Below are 14,822 nucleotides of genomic sequence, written 5' to 3'. Positions count from 1 at the left end.
GTGCCAGGCAGGCCATGCCTATGGGATCAGCCCCCAGTAAAAACATTGGGCATTAAGTCTTTAATAAGCTTCTCTGGGAGAATACATTACACGCATGTTGTCACAACCCATTGCTGGGTTGCAATCTGTATGACTCCATGGGGACAGGGCTCTGGGAAGCTTGTGCCTGGTTTCCTCTAACTTCATCCTACACACCTTTTCTTCCTTTTGTCATAATAAACACAGCCAGGAAAATGCCTATACACTGAGTCCACCCAGGAAATCATCAAACCTGGAGGTGATCTTGGGGACTCCAAACATACTCATTTGTAAAAGCTTTAAACACTTTTATAAATAAGTACATTAGTAAATAAAATTAGTTAATAAAAAATATATTTTGCAAATATTTTTCCCTATCTTAGCTGTCTTTCTTTTCTTTCTTTTTTTTTTTTAAGAGACAGGATCTCACTATGTTGCCCAGGTTGGACTTGAACTCCTGGGCTCAAGGGATCTGTCTCAGTCTTCCAAGTAGTCTCAATTTTGTTTATGGCAACTGACATGTAGAAGTTCTGAAAATTTGTATGTCTTCAGAAGAGGTCTGTAACTACTTTTGGTGATGTTTTCTCTCCAAAAAGCAATAATGTCTACTGTTAGATTTTTATCATAAACTTTTTTTTTTTTTTTGAGATGAAGTCTTGCTCTGCCACCAAGGCTGGAGTCCAGTGGTGCGATCTTGGCTCACTGCAAGCTCCACCTCTCGGGTTCACGCCATTCTCCTGCCTCAGCCTCCCGAGTAGCTGGGACTACAGGCGCCCGCCACCACACTTGGCTAATTTTTCTGTATTTTTAGTAGAGAAGGAGTTAGCCAGGATGGTCTTGATATCCTAACTTCGTGATCCGCCCGCCTCGGCCTCCCAAAGTGTTGAGATTACAGGCGTGAGCCACCGTGCCCAGCCTAATAAATTTCTTTAATATTCTACAATACTGTATGGCTGTTAATAAAGTTCTTATGCTATGCTAAAATTGAAGTTATTCTTGTATCTTGCTTCTTTGTATCCAAGCGGATTCTAGGCATTAGAAAACTTTTATAAGTAAAAATTTTCCCTCATAATCGGGGAGATACCTCTGTCAATTAAACTCTTAAAAAGTTTCCAAACTACCTACACACAGATATCAGAAGACCAGCTAGGAATTTTTTTTTTTTTTTAATTTTTTTTTTTTTTTGAGACGGAGTCTCGCTCTGTCGCCCAGGCTGGAGTGCAGTGGCGCGATCTCGGCTCACTACAAGCTCCGCCTCCTGGGTTTACGCCATTCTCCTGCCTCAGCCTCCCAAGTAGCTGCGACTACAGGCGCCTGCCATCTCGCCCGGCTAGTTTTTTTTGTGTGTTTTTAGTAGAGATGGGGTTTCACCGTGTAGACCAGGATGGTCTCGATCTCCTGACCTCGTGATCCACCCGTCTCGGCCTCCCAAAGTGCTGGGATTACAGGCTTGAGCCACCGCGCCTGGCCGACCAGCTAGGAATTTAAGCTATACCTAAAACCGTCCAAAAAGCAAAAAGAACTAAAGGAAGCAAAAATCAACCTTTTGCTACCAAACATCTACTGATATTTCATAGCTTTATTGGCTACTTTGGTCTTACCTTCTTAGAGGAAAAATTACATCACAAAAGGCTAACTACCATCCAGAACTGAAAACCTTCAAGTGCCCCTAAAACATCCTCAAGAAATGGCAGAAATATTCTGATACTAAATATTACTCAGTTTAAGCTACAAATAATTTTTTTCTAAATCCAGTCGTTCACACCCAACTTTTTACTTATTTATTTACTTACTTTCTTTAGGAGACATGGTCTTACTCTACCACCCAGACTCAGAGCACAGTGGTGTGATCACAGCTCGTCGTAACCTTGAACCCTTGGGCTCAAGTGATCCTCCCGCCTCAGCCTCCTGAGTAGCTAGGATTACAGGTACACGACACTATGCCTGACTTGCAAAAATTTTTAAAAAGCAAAAATACAAAATTACCAAGAAAACCACATTGGAATTTTTAAAGTGGTAATGGTTTTATTTCAAAGAATAAGACATCTGGCCACATTTCAACACAAAAATGTTATTTGATAAATAGTACTTATTTGAAATGTAAAAGTATTTAAACAAAAAAGAATATTGACCAATAATATAACTTACTGGCACCACTACTCTCTTTGTCCCCTGCATTTTTTGCCAGGCTCATGGCATATTCACAAACTTCAGCTGCTTCTCTTTGTGCCAGTTGCCGAAGACATGCCACAGCTGCTCGTCGAAGTAACAAATGGGAACTACATAAGTGAACCTGTAAACCATAACAATGTTAGGCAATTTCTCTTAAAAAAGCTGTAATTCTTTAACCTTATTTGTCTAATGAATGTATATGCATCTATATACATACACATATATATACATACATACACACACACACACACACATATATATATATTTTTTTTGAGACAGATTTTCACTCGTTGCCTAGGCTGGAGTGCAGTGGCGTGATCTCAGCTCACTGCAACCTCTGCCTTCCAGTTTCAAGCGATTCTCCTGCCTCAGCCTCCTGAGTAGCTGGGATTACAGGCACCTGTCACCACGCCTGGCTAATTTTTGCATTTTTGGTAGAGATGGGGTTTCACCATGTTGGCCAGGCTGGTCTCGAACTCCTGGTCTCGTGATCCACCCACCTCGGCCTCCCAAAGTGCTGGGATTACAGGCATGAGCCACCGTGCTCGGCCCTAATGAATATATATCAACATCTTACTTCTGAAGATGCTCTTAATTTAACAACCTCAGTTGTTTAAAATACAGTCAAATGATGGCCTTCTGACAAAATACTACTACTAATAAAATATACGAAAAATATGTTAGTTGCCAAAATAACTGTCCCAAGATCTTTGCTCTAAAGTTCATACAATATACTTAGATGAAAAATCCAGAAGGACTTTCTGCACATCTTATTTTACACATGGTCCTACTCAACTTTGTCATCTAAATGTTTTAAGTATATAGAGATCAGATGTAGTGAATGAAAAGTTAAGGGGTAGCACACACCATAACACTTGAAAGCAAAGGAGGTTATTTAGTAAAGTGAAAAAACCAAATCAAGCAAACATAATCACCTGAAAAAATTGCAAAATGGGGCCTTTTGCTACAGACTTTTTTTTTCATCTGCAAGGTCCCCGAATACAGTACACTCAAAAACATAAAAGTATAAGATGCAGCATGGCATAAAAGTTAAGAATTCAGGCACAGCTGCCAAACTGGGTTTGAATCCGGGCTCTGTCACTTATTCCTGTGACACCTTACACAAGTTACTTAGCCCCTCTGTGCCTTGATTTGCCCACATGTACGGTGGGAATATTAACTCTTCACAGGAATACGGTGTAAATAAGTAAAATGCTTACAATGCTGGCTAGCACATGGTAACTGCTCAGTAAATGTAAGCTATTATAATTGCTACTATAAATCTGACTCATGAAGAAAATATTAAATTATGTTCCATGTGTTGCTTTTTAAGCAAGGAAGTAATCTTTTAGAAAGAATCCCAGACACAAATTATGGGGATGGAGAACAGGTGTATGGAATATACCTCCTTTCACAATGCCAGATAGTATATTTTTAGGCTATTAATAGAGCATTTGGAACTCAAGATATACTTGCATAAAATCATAGCCCATGAAATTTATACCAAGCATTAATAAAAATAAACTATAACTGAGGAGAAAAAAATCTGACAGATTTTTATCAACAAAATAGTTGGGTTATTTGTCTTTTTGGTTTTTTTTTTTTTGAGACAGAGTCTCGCTCTGTCGCCCAGGCTGGAGTGCAGTGGCGCGATCTCGACTCACTGCAAGCTCCGCCTCCCGGGTTTACGCCATTCTCCTGCCTCAGCCTCCCGAGTAGCTGGGACTATAAGCGCCCGCCACCTTGCCTGGCTAGTTTTTTTGTATTTTTTTTAGTAGAGATGGGGTTTTACCATATTAGCGAGGATGGTCTCGATCTCCTGACCTCGTGATCCGCCCGTCTCAGCCTCCCAAAGTGCTGGGATTACAGGTTTGAGCTTGTTTTGTTTTTAAGACAGGGTATCACTCTGTCACGCAGGCTGGTGTGCAGTGGCACAATCACAGCTTACTATAGCCTCAACCTTTTGGGCTCAAGCAATCCTCTCGCCTCAGTTTTCGATTTTTTTGTAGAGACAAGGTCTCACTATATTATAGCCCAGGCTGGTGTCAAACTCCTGTGCTCAAGTGATCTGCCCGCTTTGGGCTCCCAAAGCACTGGGATTTTATTTACTCTTCTTCCCGAAAATAAAGACATCCTGGAAATTTCAAACACTCCATAATTAATTAGAAAGCTCAAGCATGGTCATATCAAATGGGAAGAACAAGTCACTTAGTCTCTTGAAGTTTCAGCCTTTTTATTTTTACAGTGGGGACAACATCCAACCCACCCATCTTACACAACTGCTGTAAGAATCCAGTGATAAAACATATGGAGAACATCATAAAATTTTAATTTAGTAACAATTACAGAGAATTGTAGCTCAGAAAATACATTCAACAAATGTTGACTGGCAAAGCCTAAGTGAAAGAAATAAAACACTTTACAAAGTATTTTCAAAAACTCCACTGCAGTTATTCTCAGGTGTACTTCTCTCTTTCATTTTAACATCTGTGATATTAGAGTTGTAAAGTACAATCAATGGTATCTTTCAGTCCCTGTATTTATGGAAAAGATAATCCTATCCACACTGTAGTGGTAACGTGCTGAAGTTGTAAGTTATATGACTGTGTATGTGTGAATTCAATTCTGGACACTCCACTGTGTTCCGTTTGTCTACTTGTGTATACTTGCAATACTACCCTGTCTTCCTCATTGGAGCTTATGGTAAATCTTGATAGTAAGTATAGTAAATCTTCCAACTTCATTGATCTTGATCAGCACTTTGCATTTCCCTATTAAATTTAGAACCAGCTTGTCAATTTTTCCAAAAACACCACTCTTCTACTCCATTTAGCTTCTGTGAACAACACAACCTCTATTTCTTCTTTAATCTCTCTTAACTGCTTCTACATATTCCTTGCTGACTCCTTTTCTCTTTTCCAAATTTTTTAAGTTGGGTTCCTCAATCAGGACTCTCTCCTTGGTGATCTCATCTACTCCTATGTCTCTGTTTTCCATATAAATGCTTATGCCTCTCAAATTTACCTCTTTAACCAGACCTCTCTTTTCTGAGCTCCAGGCCCATATAACTAACTATCCACGTGTCTAAAACTGAATTAATGATATCCACTCTTCCCAACCCTCCTCCTCCAATGTTGCCAATCTCAGGAAATTACATTACTATACTCAAGTCAAAAACCTAGGCCATATCCTTCTAACCCTCTTCCCCAACTATGCCCCACTGAGAGCCAATTAATGAACAAATACTTCATCCTAAATATTACCCAAATCCACTGATTTCTCCTCATTCACTTACTACTTAGACAAATCACTATTAACTTCTTCTGAGAATACCACAATTCTTACCCTGTAGAGTCTAATCTCTATCATGCAGGAAGAACAAAATGTAAAAAGTGCAAATCTGATTATGTCACTCCCCTGCAGAGAACACCTTCTAATGGTTTCCCACTGCTTGTAGAATCAAGTCCAAAGGTTTTATATATGTAGAAAGTCTGTGCAGTATGTCACCTGGTTAGTTGTCCAGCCTCATCATTTCCTCTAGACCCCACGTCTCCCTCTTCTCTCTCAGCCTTAACCACACTAACTAATTGGCTCTTTAAATGTATGTATTGACAGCCCTTCCCAGTTTAGGGCCTTGCACATATTTTTCTTCCTGTCTAAAAGTAAATGCTGTCTACTTCAATATCATGCCCTTTGCAAACCAACTCCTATTTATTCTGCAAATCAAACCTTAGGTATCTTTTTTTTTTTTTTTGAGATAGAGTTTCGTTCTTCTTGCCCAGGTTGGAGTGCAATGGCGTGATCTCGGCTCACTACAACCTCCGCCTCCTGAGTTCAAGTGATCCTCCTGCTTCAGCCTCCCAAGTAGCTGAGATTATAGGCACCTGCCACCACCCCTGGCTAATTTCTGTATTTTTAGTAGAGATGAGGTTTGACCATGTTGCCCAGGCTGGTCTCGAACTCCTGACCTCAGGTGATCCACCCACCTCAGCCTCCCAAAGTGCTGGGATTACAGGTGTGAGCCACTGCGCCTGGCCTTAAATACCATTTTTTAATGAAAATCTTTTCTGAATGTCAGGATTATGATAGGTGTCCTGCTATATGCTCTCTTATGCTTTCCTCCAGGCTTTTATAGTACTTATTTGTAAATAATATTTTTCCATATTCCTTTGTAAACTATAAACTTTACTATGACAGAAGCTTGATCTTGTCTCATCCACAAATGTTATCTCCAGTATGTTGCATGGTTCCTGACATATAACAGGCTATCAGTAAGTATTTAATGAATGAATAAATTAACAATTATAATGATAGCAACAGATACTCAGAAGTATCAATCAAGTTTTAGGAAATAAAATTCTGAGTAGGAAAAACTAAAAATGTCATATATTCTTTTTTTTTTTGAGACTGAGTCTTGCACTGTCACCCAGGCTAGAGTGCAGTGGTGCGATCTTGGCTCACTGCATCCTCTGCCTCCTGGATTCAACCAATTCTCCTGCCTCAGCCTCCTGAGTAGCTGGGACTACAGGCGCGTGCCACCATGCCCAGCTAATTTTTGTATTTTTAGTGTAGATGGGGTTTCACCATATTAGCCAGGCTAGTCTCGAACTCCTGACCTCGTGATCTGCCTGCCTCAGCCCCCCAAAGTGCTGGGATTACAGGCGTGAGCCACTGCACCCAGGCCAAATGTGATATATTCTTAGCGAGAAAATAAACAGTTCATCAAGATATTTCTGAATTTATGAAGTCATAAAATGACAACTGAAGCTCAAAAAAACAAAGATCTAGTATTTGATATCATAAGAGGGTGACTATAATTTTAATTGTACAGTTTAAAATAACTATGGATTATTTGTAACACAAATAAATGATAAATGCTTGAGGTGAGGAATACCACATTCACTCTGATGTGATTATTATACACTGCAGGCTTGTATCAAAATACCTCAAGTATCCCATAAATATATATACCTACTATGTACCCACAGAAATATTTTAAATGTAAAATAAAATACAACTTAAAAATCAATGAATGAAATAGCTCTATACTTACACAAAGGCTAGGAACAAGACTAGATAGATTGACATGTCGTGGTGCAAACATGTGAAGTTGCTGAAGGCAAGATATGGCAGCTGCCTGAACAAGAGAATCTGAATGGTCCTGTGTTATTGCACAACCCACCAAACAAGAGGAACGAATTGTAGAAATTGTTGCTCCATTTCCTAGTGCAAATTGAAAGAAAATATAAAATACAATTATTTTATTAGTACCACCAAAAATACTCCTAGTAAATAATTATCTTCTAAATAACCATTCCATCCAATTATTATTCAGTTTTTTTTGTTGCTGTTGTTTTTGAGATGGAGGCTCGCTCTGTCACCCAGGCTGGAGAGCAGTGGCGTGATCTCGGCTCCCTGCAACCTCTGCCTCCCAGGTTCAAGCAATTCTCCTGCCTCAGACTCTGGAGTAGCTGGGGTCACAAGCACGTGCCACCACACCCAGCTGATTTTTGCACTTTTAGTACAGATGGGATTTCACCATGTTGGCCAGGTTGGTCTTGAACTTCTGACCTGAAATGATCCACCTGCCTCGGCCTCCCAAAGTGCTGGGATTACAGGCATGAGCCACCGCACCTGGCCTATATGCATATCTTTATATGTAAACAAGAAAATCATAAAAATCACGTTAAGAGCTACATTCTAGTTTACATGCATTGCCTTATCATTATCACTTTAGAAAATACTTGATAAACACCTATGCTTAATAAAAGGCACATATTTATCCTCTTCATATCCCTGTGATATTCACAGGAAGAACTATCCTCACTTTCCCAAGGAGGACAGTGGGTCTTAGAAAGAGGCTTATTTAAATCACCCATTTTTCCCTGTAATACCAGCATTTTGGGAGGCCAAGGCGGCAAATCACCTGAGGTCAGGAGTTTGAGACTGGCCTGGCCAACATAGTGAAACCCCTGTCTCTACTGAAAATACAGAAGTTAGCTGAGGCAGGAGAATTGCTTGAACCCAGGAGGCGGAGGTCGCAGTGAGCCGAGATCATGCCACTGCACTCCAGTCTGGGAGACAGGGTGAGACTGTCTCTCTGAAAAGAAAAAAAAAAAAAAAAATCACATATTTTTCTATTTCTAGCATTTTCTATAAGTCTTTTTCTTTTTCCTCTCTTTTTAAAAATACCTGTCAAAATGGAGGCAACATAGCATAGGGATTAAGAATGTAGGCAACGGGCTGGGCGGGGAGGCTTGTGCCTATAATCCCAGCACTTTGCAAGGCTGAGATGGGAGTGGGAGGATTGCTTGATGCCAGGAGTTTGAGAACAGCCTGGGCAACATAGCGAGACCCCATCTCTTAAAACAAATAAAACAAAGAGAAAAAAAAAAGGCCGGGCATGGTGGCTCAGGCCTGTAATCCCAACACTTTGGGAGGCCGAGGTGGGTGGATCATGAGGTCAGGAGTTCGAGACCAGCCTGGCCAAAATGGTGAAACCCCGTCTCTACTAAAAATACAAGAAATTAGCTGGGTGTAGTGGCAGGCACCTGTAATCCAAGCTACTCAGGAAGCTGAGGCAGGAGAACCACTTGAACTCAGGAAGCGGAGGTTGCAGTGAGCTGAGACCACACCACTGCACTCCAGCCTGGGTAACAGATTCAAAAAAAAAAAAAAAAAAAAATGCAAGCATCGGAAATTGATTGATCTGGGCTTCACTTCTTACTCCAACCACTCACTAGTTTCCAAAACCTTGTAAAAGTTCTTAACCTCTTGGCTGGGCGCGGTGGCTCACACTTGTAATCCCAGCACTTTGGGAGGCCAAGGCGGGCAGATCACGAGGTCAGGAGATCAAGACCATCCTGGCTAACATGGTGAAACCTGGTCTCTACTAAAAATACAAAAAATTAGCCATGCATGGTGGCGGGAGCCTGTAGTCCCAGCTACTCGGGAGGGAGGCTGAGGCAGGAGAATGGCATAAACCCGGGAAGCAGAGCTTGCAGTGAGTCTAGACTGCGCCACTGCACTCCAGCCTAGGCTACAGAGTGAGACTCCATCTCAAAAAAAAAAAAAAAAACCCACAACAAAAGTTCTTAACCTCTATCAGCTTCAATATTTCATCTATAAAATAGAGATAATATCAGTGTCTGGGTTGTTAACAGAATTAAATAATGTATGTTAAAAGCTCAACCCTCTGAAAACATACATAATAAATGACAAAGGAGAAAAAGAAAACTCTGAAAGGGGGTTATGTATTCACGATATCTTTACAATAGCTTGCTGACTTGGGAGTTTAACCATTAATAGAATTAGTTCAGTAGAGTTAAGTGGTACAAACATAGGCTTTAGGATCATAAATGTGCCACTCATAAGTTGACTAACTCTAGGCAAGTTACTTATCTTCTCCCAGTTTACTTCCTCATAGAAAATTAGCTAATAGCTTTTTCCTCTAACAAAAAGAAAACAAAATTTAGATAATATTTACCTTACGACAGTGGTTTTTCAAGCTATGTTCCTAATCCTTAGAGTTCAAAAAAAGTGAAGCAAAAGTCCATGAAGACAAGTGGATAGCACTCTAGGCCAAAGGAACTCCATTTTTAACTTTGTTTTCATGGGACTCCAAGTAAAATTTCATTTAAAATGTTTTCTCTGCTCAAAACTCCAACAAACATTATCATGTCATAGGTTTCTCATGGGATTAAACAAAATGCCACATGTGAAAAGCTGAGCACCAGGCTTTCAGTAAATCCAAGTACTCAGTACATAGTAATTGTTATTACAAAATTTCTTCAAGCAATGTGATGGTGATAGTCAGGAAATTTAAAAATAGTGATTATCTGTCTAGGTTCCTTAATTTCAGATGATTTACTTACCTTGTAGTTCAGGGCCAACAGTAGTTATTATAGCACCTAAGCATCGACCCAAACACTGATGAACTTCTGTATGTGAAGGCGGAACTGTCAACAGCAAGGTAAGAACTAGAGATAATGTTGGTTCCACATAGCCACGATACATCGGACCACTAGAATCCACTATCAAAGCAAGTGAATGAAGAGACCAAGTCTAGAATAAAATATAATTTCATTTTAGTTGTAAGGAAAAATTCGAATGTACTGAATTGAGTATACTGAATTGTTACATGGGTATACTCTTAATATTTTGAGGCACATCAATGTGAAGTAGCAAATCAAGATTGTAGGATATTTTCACACACACTCTCCATCTTCACTGTAGTTATATTTACTTAAGTATAATAATGTCTAAAAAGAAACAACAAAAACAAAATATTCAAAGGGTCCACATGAAGATTCAGCCAATGACCCAGGACCTAGGTTGGAGTACTACAGGAAGACAGAGAAGGATGGTTATTTAAAAAAATAACTTGATCAATCTAACAAATCTAAGGAAATTCAAAAAAAAGAGGAAACAAGTACATAGAATAATAATAAAAAGAAAATATGTTTGAAGGAATGTACGTGAATGGGTGAAATTCTCAGAATAAGACAGACTTTAAGACTAGGCTGATAAACAAAATCTTGCTGTGCACTATTACAAAAACAAACCCTAATACATTTGTCCTAACAACTTACCACAGTCATTTTTATTTTACAGAGCAAATAATTTTCCAAAAATTTTCTAAACTTTTGTAATAAAAAAATCAATTAATATTATACCTGGACTTCAGGGGATGTCCCATCTTGTGCTAGAGCCAATAAAATGCTGACACTGGTCTTCAGATGTTGTCCTGAGCCTATTCCACCAACATAACGATGCAAACAACCAAGAGCCAATGAATGACCAGTCCTAGATACAACATCTCGAGCCGATTTCAACCTGAAAAAAAGATTATGCTTCAAGAACTGATTTTGCTATTTCTCTATAAAAACAACAACCTTATAAGTCACACAGAAACAGGGAATTATTGGGGAAATAAGAAAAGATTACAATCAATTACTTCTTTCTCTCTCTACTCCCTAACAGGAGTTAGAACTTCAATTTAAAATAACTGCAGCTGGGTGTGATGGCTCATGACTGTAATCCCAGCACTTTGAGAGGCTGAGGCCGGTGGATCACTTGAGCCCAGGAGTTGGAGACCAGTCTGGCTAACATGGCAAAATCCCATTTCCAAAAAAAAATTAAAAACTTAATCAGGCATGGCAGTGCATGCCTATAGGCCCAGCTAGTAGGGAGGCTGAAGTGAAAGGACTGCTTGAGCCTGAGAGGTTGAGGCTGCAGTGAGCTGTGATCACGCCACTGCACTCCAGCCTGGGTGACAGAGCAGGACCCTGTCTCAATAATAATAATAATAATAATAATTGGTTAAAAACATACATTTGACTGAATAAAGTCTATTTTAATTTTAGAGAAAATCTGACAACTCATTTTTAATATTAATTATTCCTTGAAAAGCCAAGACTTATTTGAAAAATTTTTATATTTTTAAAAAATAAAATAATAACTTTTAGGTTTGGTTTTAAAAATAGTAAAAAGGTATTTGTATTCACAGTATTACATAAAATATTTTACACTTAAGAAATACCCTATAATTATGATTTGAACCTCTTTTAAAAAGGTCAATCTTTTTTCTTTGTGAAATATATTTTAAATGAATTCAAATACATAAAAGGAGATGAACATTACTTTAAAAAACAAGCTTTGAGACTCATATACAATATGCACCAACTTCAGGTATACAATTACATTTTAAATGTATATAAAATATACAATTTAATGAGTTTTGATAAGTATACAGTATGTAACCACGGCATAATCATTAGAACAGGGATGTTCAAGATGAATATGAGGGGTCTTCAAAAAGTTCATGGAAACTACGCATTATGCAAGAAGTATACATGGATTTCAATATTTTGGGGTACCAAAACAAACTTGTACTAACTTGTTATAACACATTTGAACAGGATCTAGTTTTAGGCACTAAGAAGGATAAGACATCAGTTTGAAAAGTGCCCCTATCAGAGCAACATAAATTCTGCTAAAGCTGAAGTAATAACAAAGATCAAATTTATGGTGAAGCTTGGGTGGAAGAATGGTGAAATCACCAATGCTTTATGAAAGTTTGTGGGGACAAGGCTCTCAAAGATATCAGCAAATGAAAATGAATACCTCGTTTTAAGAAGAGATGAGGCAGGCTGGGCACAGTGGCTCACAGCTGTAATCCCAGCACTTTGGGAGGCCAAGGCGGGTGGATCACTCGAGGCCAGGAGTTCATGACCAGCCTGGCCAACATGGTGATACCCTGTCTCTTCTAAAAATACAAAAACAGCTGAGTATGGTGGCACGTCATGCCTGTAATCTCAGCTACTTCAGAGGCTGAGGCAGGAGAATCACTTGAACCAAGGAGGCAGAGGTTGTAGTGAGTTGTGATCACGCCACTGCACTCCAGCCTGGGTGACAGAGTGAGACTCTGTCTCAAAAAAAAGAAGAGAAGGAATGAGATAATGTTGAAGATGAAGTCCAACAGCTGAAGACCACACCCATCAATTTGAGAGAAAATAATGCAGAATGCATCTTATCTGTGCCCTAACTGAAGAGTATTGATGATTAACAGCAGAAATAACAGCCAACAACATACATATCTCAACTGGTTCAGCTAACATAATTCTAACTGCTCAAGCTGAGCAAACTTTCCACTTGATGTGTGCCAAAACTGTTCTACCCAAATCAGCTGCAGACAAGGCAGAACTTTCAATGGTAATTTTAAACAAGTGAGATCAAGATCCTGAAGCATTTCTTTCAAGAACTGTAACAGGAGATGGAACATGACTGTAACAGTAAGAACCTGACACAAAGCACAATCAAATCAACAGACACCAAGAGGTAAAAGTGGTTCAGTCAAAGCAAAAGTGGACTAGTTAAGAGCAAAGTTCATGGCAACAGTTTTTTGGAATGCTTAATACATTTTGCTGCTTGATTTTCTAGAGGGCCAAAGAACAATAGCATCTGCTCATTATAAAAGTGTTTTGAGAAAGTTAGCCAAAGCTTTAGCGAAAAAATGACTGGGAAAGCTTCACTAGAGAGTTCTTCTCCAAGGGCAATTCTGCAAGAGTTTCAGTGGAAAGTCATTAGACAACCACTTTATGGTCCTGATTTGGCTTCTTATGACTTTTTGTTTGTTTGTTTCCTAATCTTAAAAAAAATATTCAAAGCGTGCTCATTTTTCTTCAGCTAATAATGCCAAAAAGACTTCATTGACATGGTTAAATTCCCAGGATTCTCAGTTATCTAGGGATGAACTAAACGGCTGGTATCATCACTTACAAGTGTCTTGAACCTGATGGAGCTTATGTCAAGAAAAAAGTTTATATTTTTTACTTGTACCTTTTCATTCTATTATTCCAAGAACTTTTTGAAGTCCCTAATAGAAGTCACATATGTAATTCAAAATATTCTAGTCACCACACTCCAGAATACAAAAAGGAAACAGGTGAAATTATTATGATTTTTTAACAGAATTGAAGGTTTTAGTGTTCAGGCTGGTCTCAAACGCCTGGCCTCAAGTGATCCTCCTGTCTTGAAATCAATCTCAATAAATTTTATTTAACTCAATATATCCAAAATATTAAAATATCAAGATGTAATCAATATACCAAATCATTGAGATATTTTACATTCTTTTTTTGAACTAAGTCTTCAAAATCCAATATGTATTACACACTCATAGTGTGTATCAATTTGGGCAAAATGCATTTCAATTGCTCAACAGTCGTATGTGGGTAGTGGCTGCCATACGGACAACACAAGATATAGGACATTTTCATCACCACAAAAAGTTGCCTTAGGTCCCTTTGTTGTCATATTTCTTCCCCCAACTCCTGGCAACCATTGATCTGTCTTCTATCACTATAGTTTTACCTTTTATACAGTTTCATACAAATGAAATCAGACAGTACCTAGTCTTTGGGGTCTGGATTCTTTCACATAGAATAATGCTTTTAAGATTCATCCAATTTATTGTATAAGTAGTTTGCTCTTTTTATCTAGCTGAGCAATATTTCATTTATGAATACATCACTATTTATCTATTCAACCATCGATAATTGTGGATACTTTCCAGTTTCTGGCTCTCATAAATAAAGCTACTATAAAAGTTTGAGTACAAGTGTTTCTATGCACGCACATTTTCATTTCTCTTAGGTAAATACCTAGAAGTAGAACAGCTAGGCGAAACAGAAGTGTATATTCACGTTTATAAGAAACCATCAAACGATCTTCCAAAGTGTCATTCTGCATTTCTACTGGCAATGTCTGAGAGTTCCTGACCTACCCTTTGCTGAGATTTCAATTATATGAACGTTACATAGCTTGATATTGGTCCCAGAAGTCACTCAGACTCTGTTCATTTTTAATTCCAGTCTTTTTTCTCTCTAAGCCACATTTTTGATAGTTTCTATGTCTTCAACATCACTGGAATGATTCTTTTCTCAATTTCTGTGAATTTCAGTCTTAATTCTAAGCTGGGGTAAGATGTCAATACACAAATACAGCTGACTGACCTGTTGTTTCCTACATCATTGTCTAATCCTCTGTAAATCCTATCCAGTGTATTTTTTCATTTCACACACACATTTTACACTTCTAGAAGTTTCCTTTGGGCTGTTTTTACAAATTCT

General features: G+C 38.6%; 1 protein-coding gene across 1 annotated transcript in view; it reads right to left on the bottom strand.

The window, feature by feature from the left end:
• Nucleotides 1-14,822, bottom strand: part of HEATR5B (HEAT repeat containing 5B) — a 105,575-nt gene that overhangs the window by 50,097 nt on the left and 40,656 nt on the right. Inside the window, exons 19-22 of the mRNA XM_011935976.1 lie at nt 10,866-11,025; nt 10,065-10,254; nt 7,244-7,413; nt 2,167-2,311 (exon numbers count right to left, since the gene is read on the bottom strand). Coding sequence (XP_011791366.1) covers nt 2,167-2,311; nt 7,244-7,413; nt 10,065-10,254; nt 10,866-11,025 — 665 coding nt within the window. The remainder of the gene's footprint in view (nt 1-2,166; nt 2,312-7,243; nt 7,414-10,064; nt 10,255-10,865; nt 11,026-14,822) is intronic.

This window comes from Colobus angolensis, unplaced genomic scaffold, assembly GCF_000951035.1.
Source record: "Colobus angolensis palliatus isolate OR3802 unplaced genomic scaffold, Cang.pa_1.0 Scaffold15, whole genome shotgun sequence".
Lineage (NCBI taxonomy): Eukaryota > Metazoa > Chordata > Mammalia > Primates > Cercopithecidae > Colobus > Colobus angolensis.
This window is presented reverse-complemented; position numbering and strand designations above follow the sequence as displayed.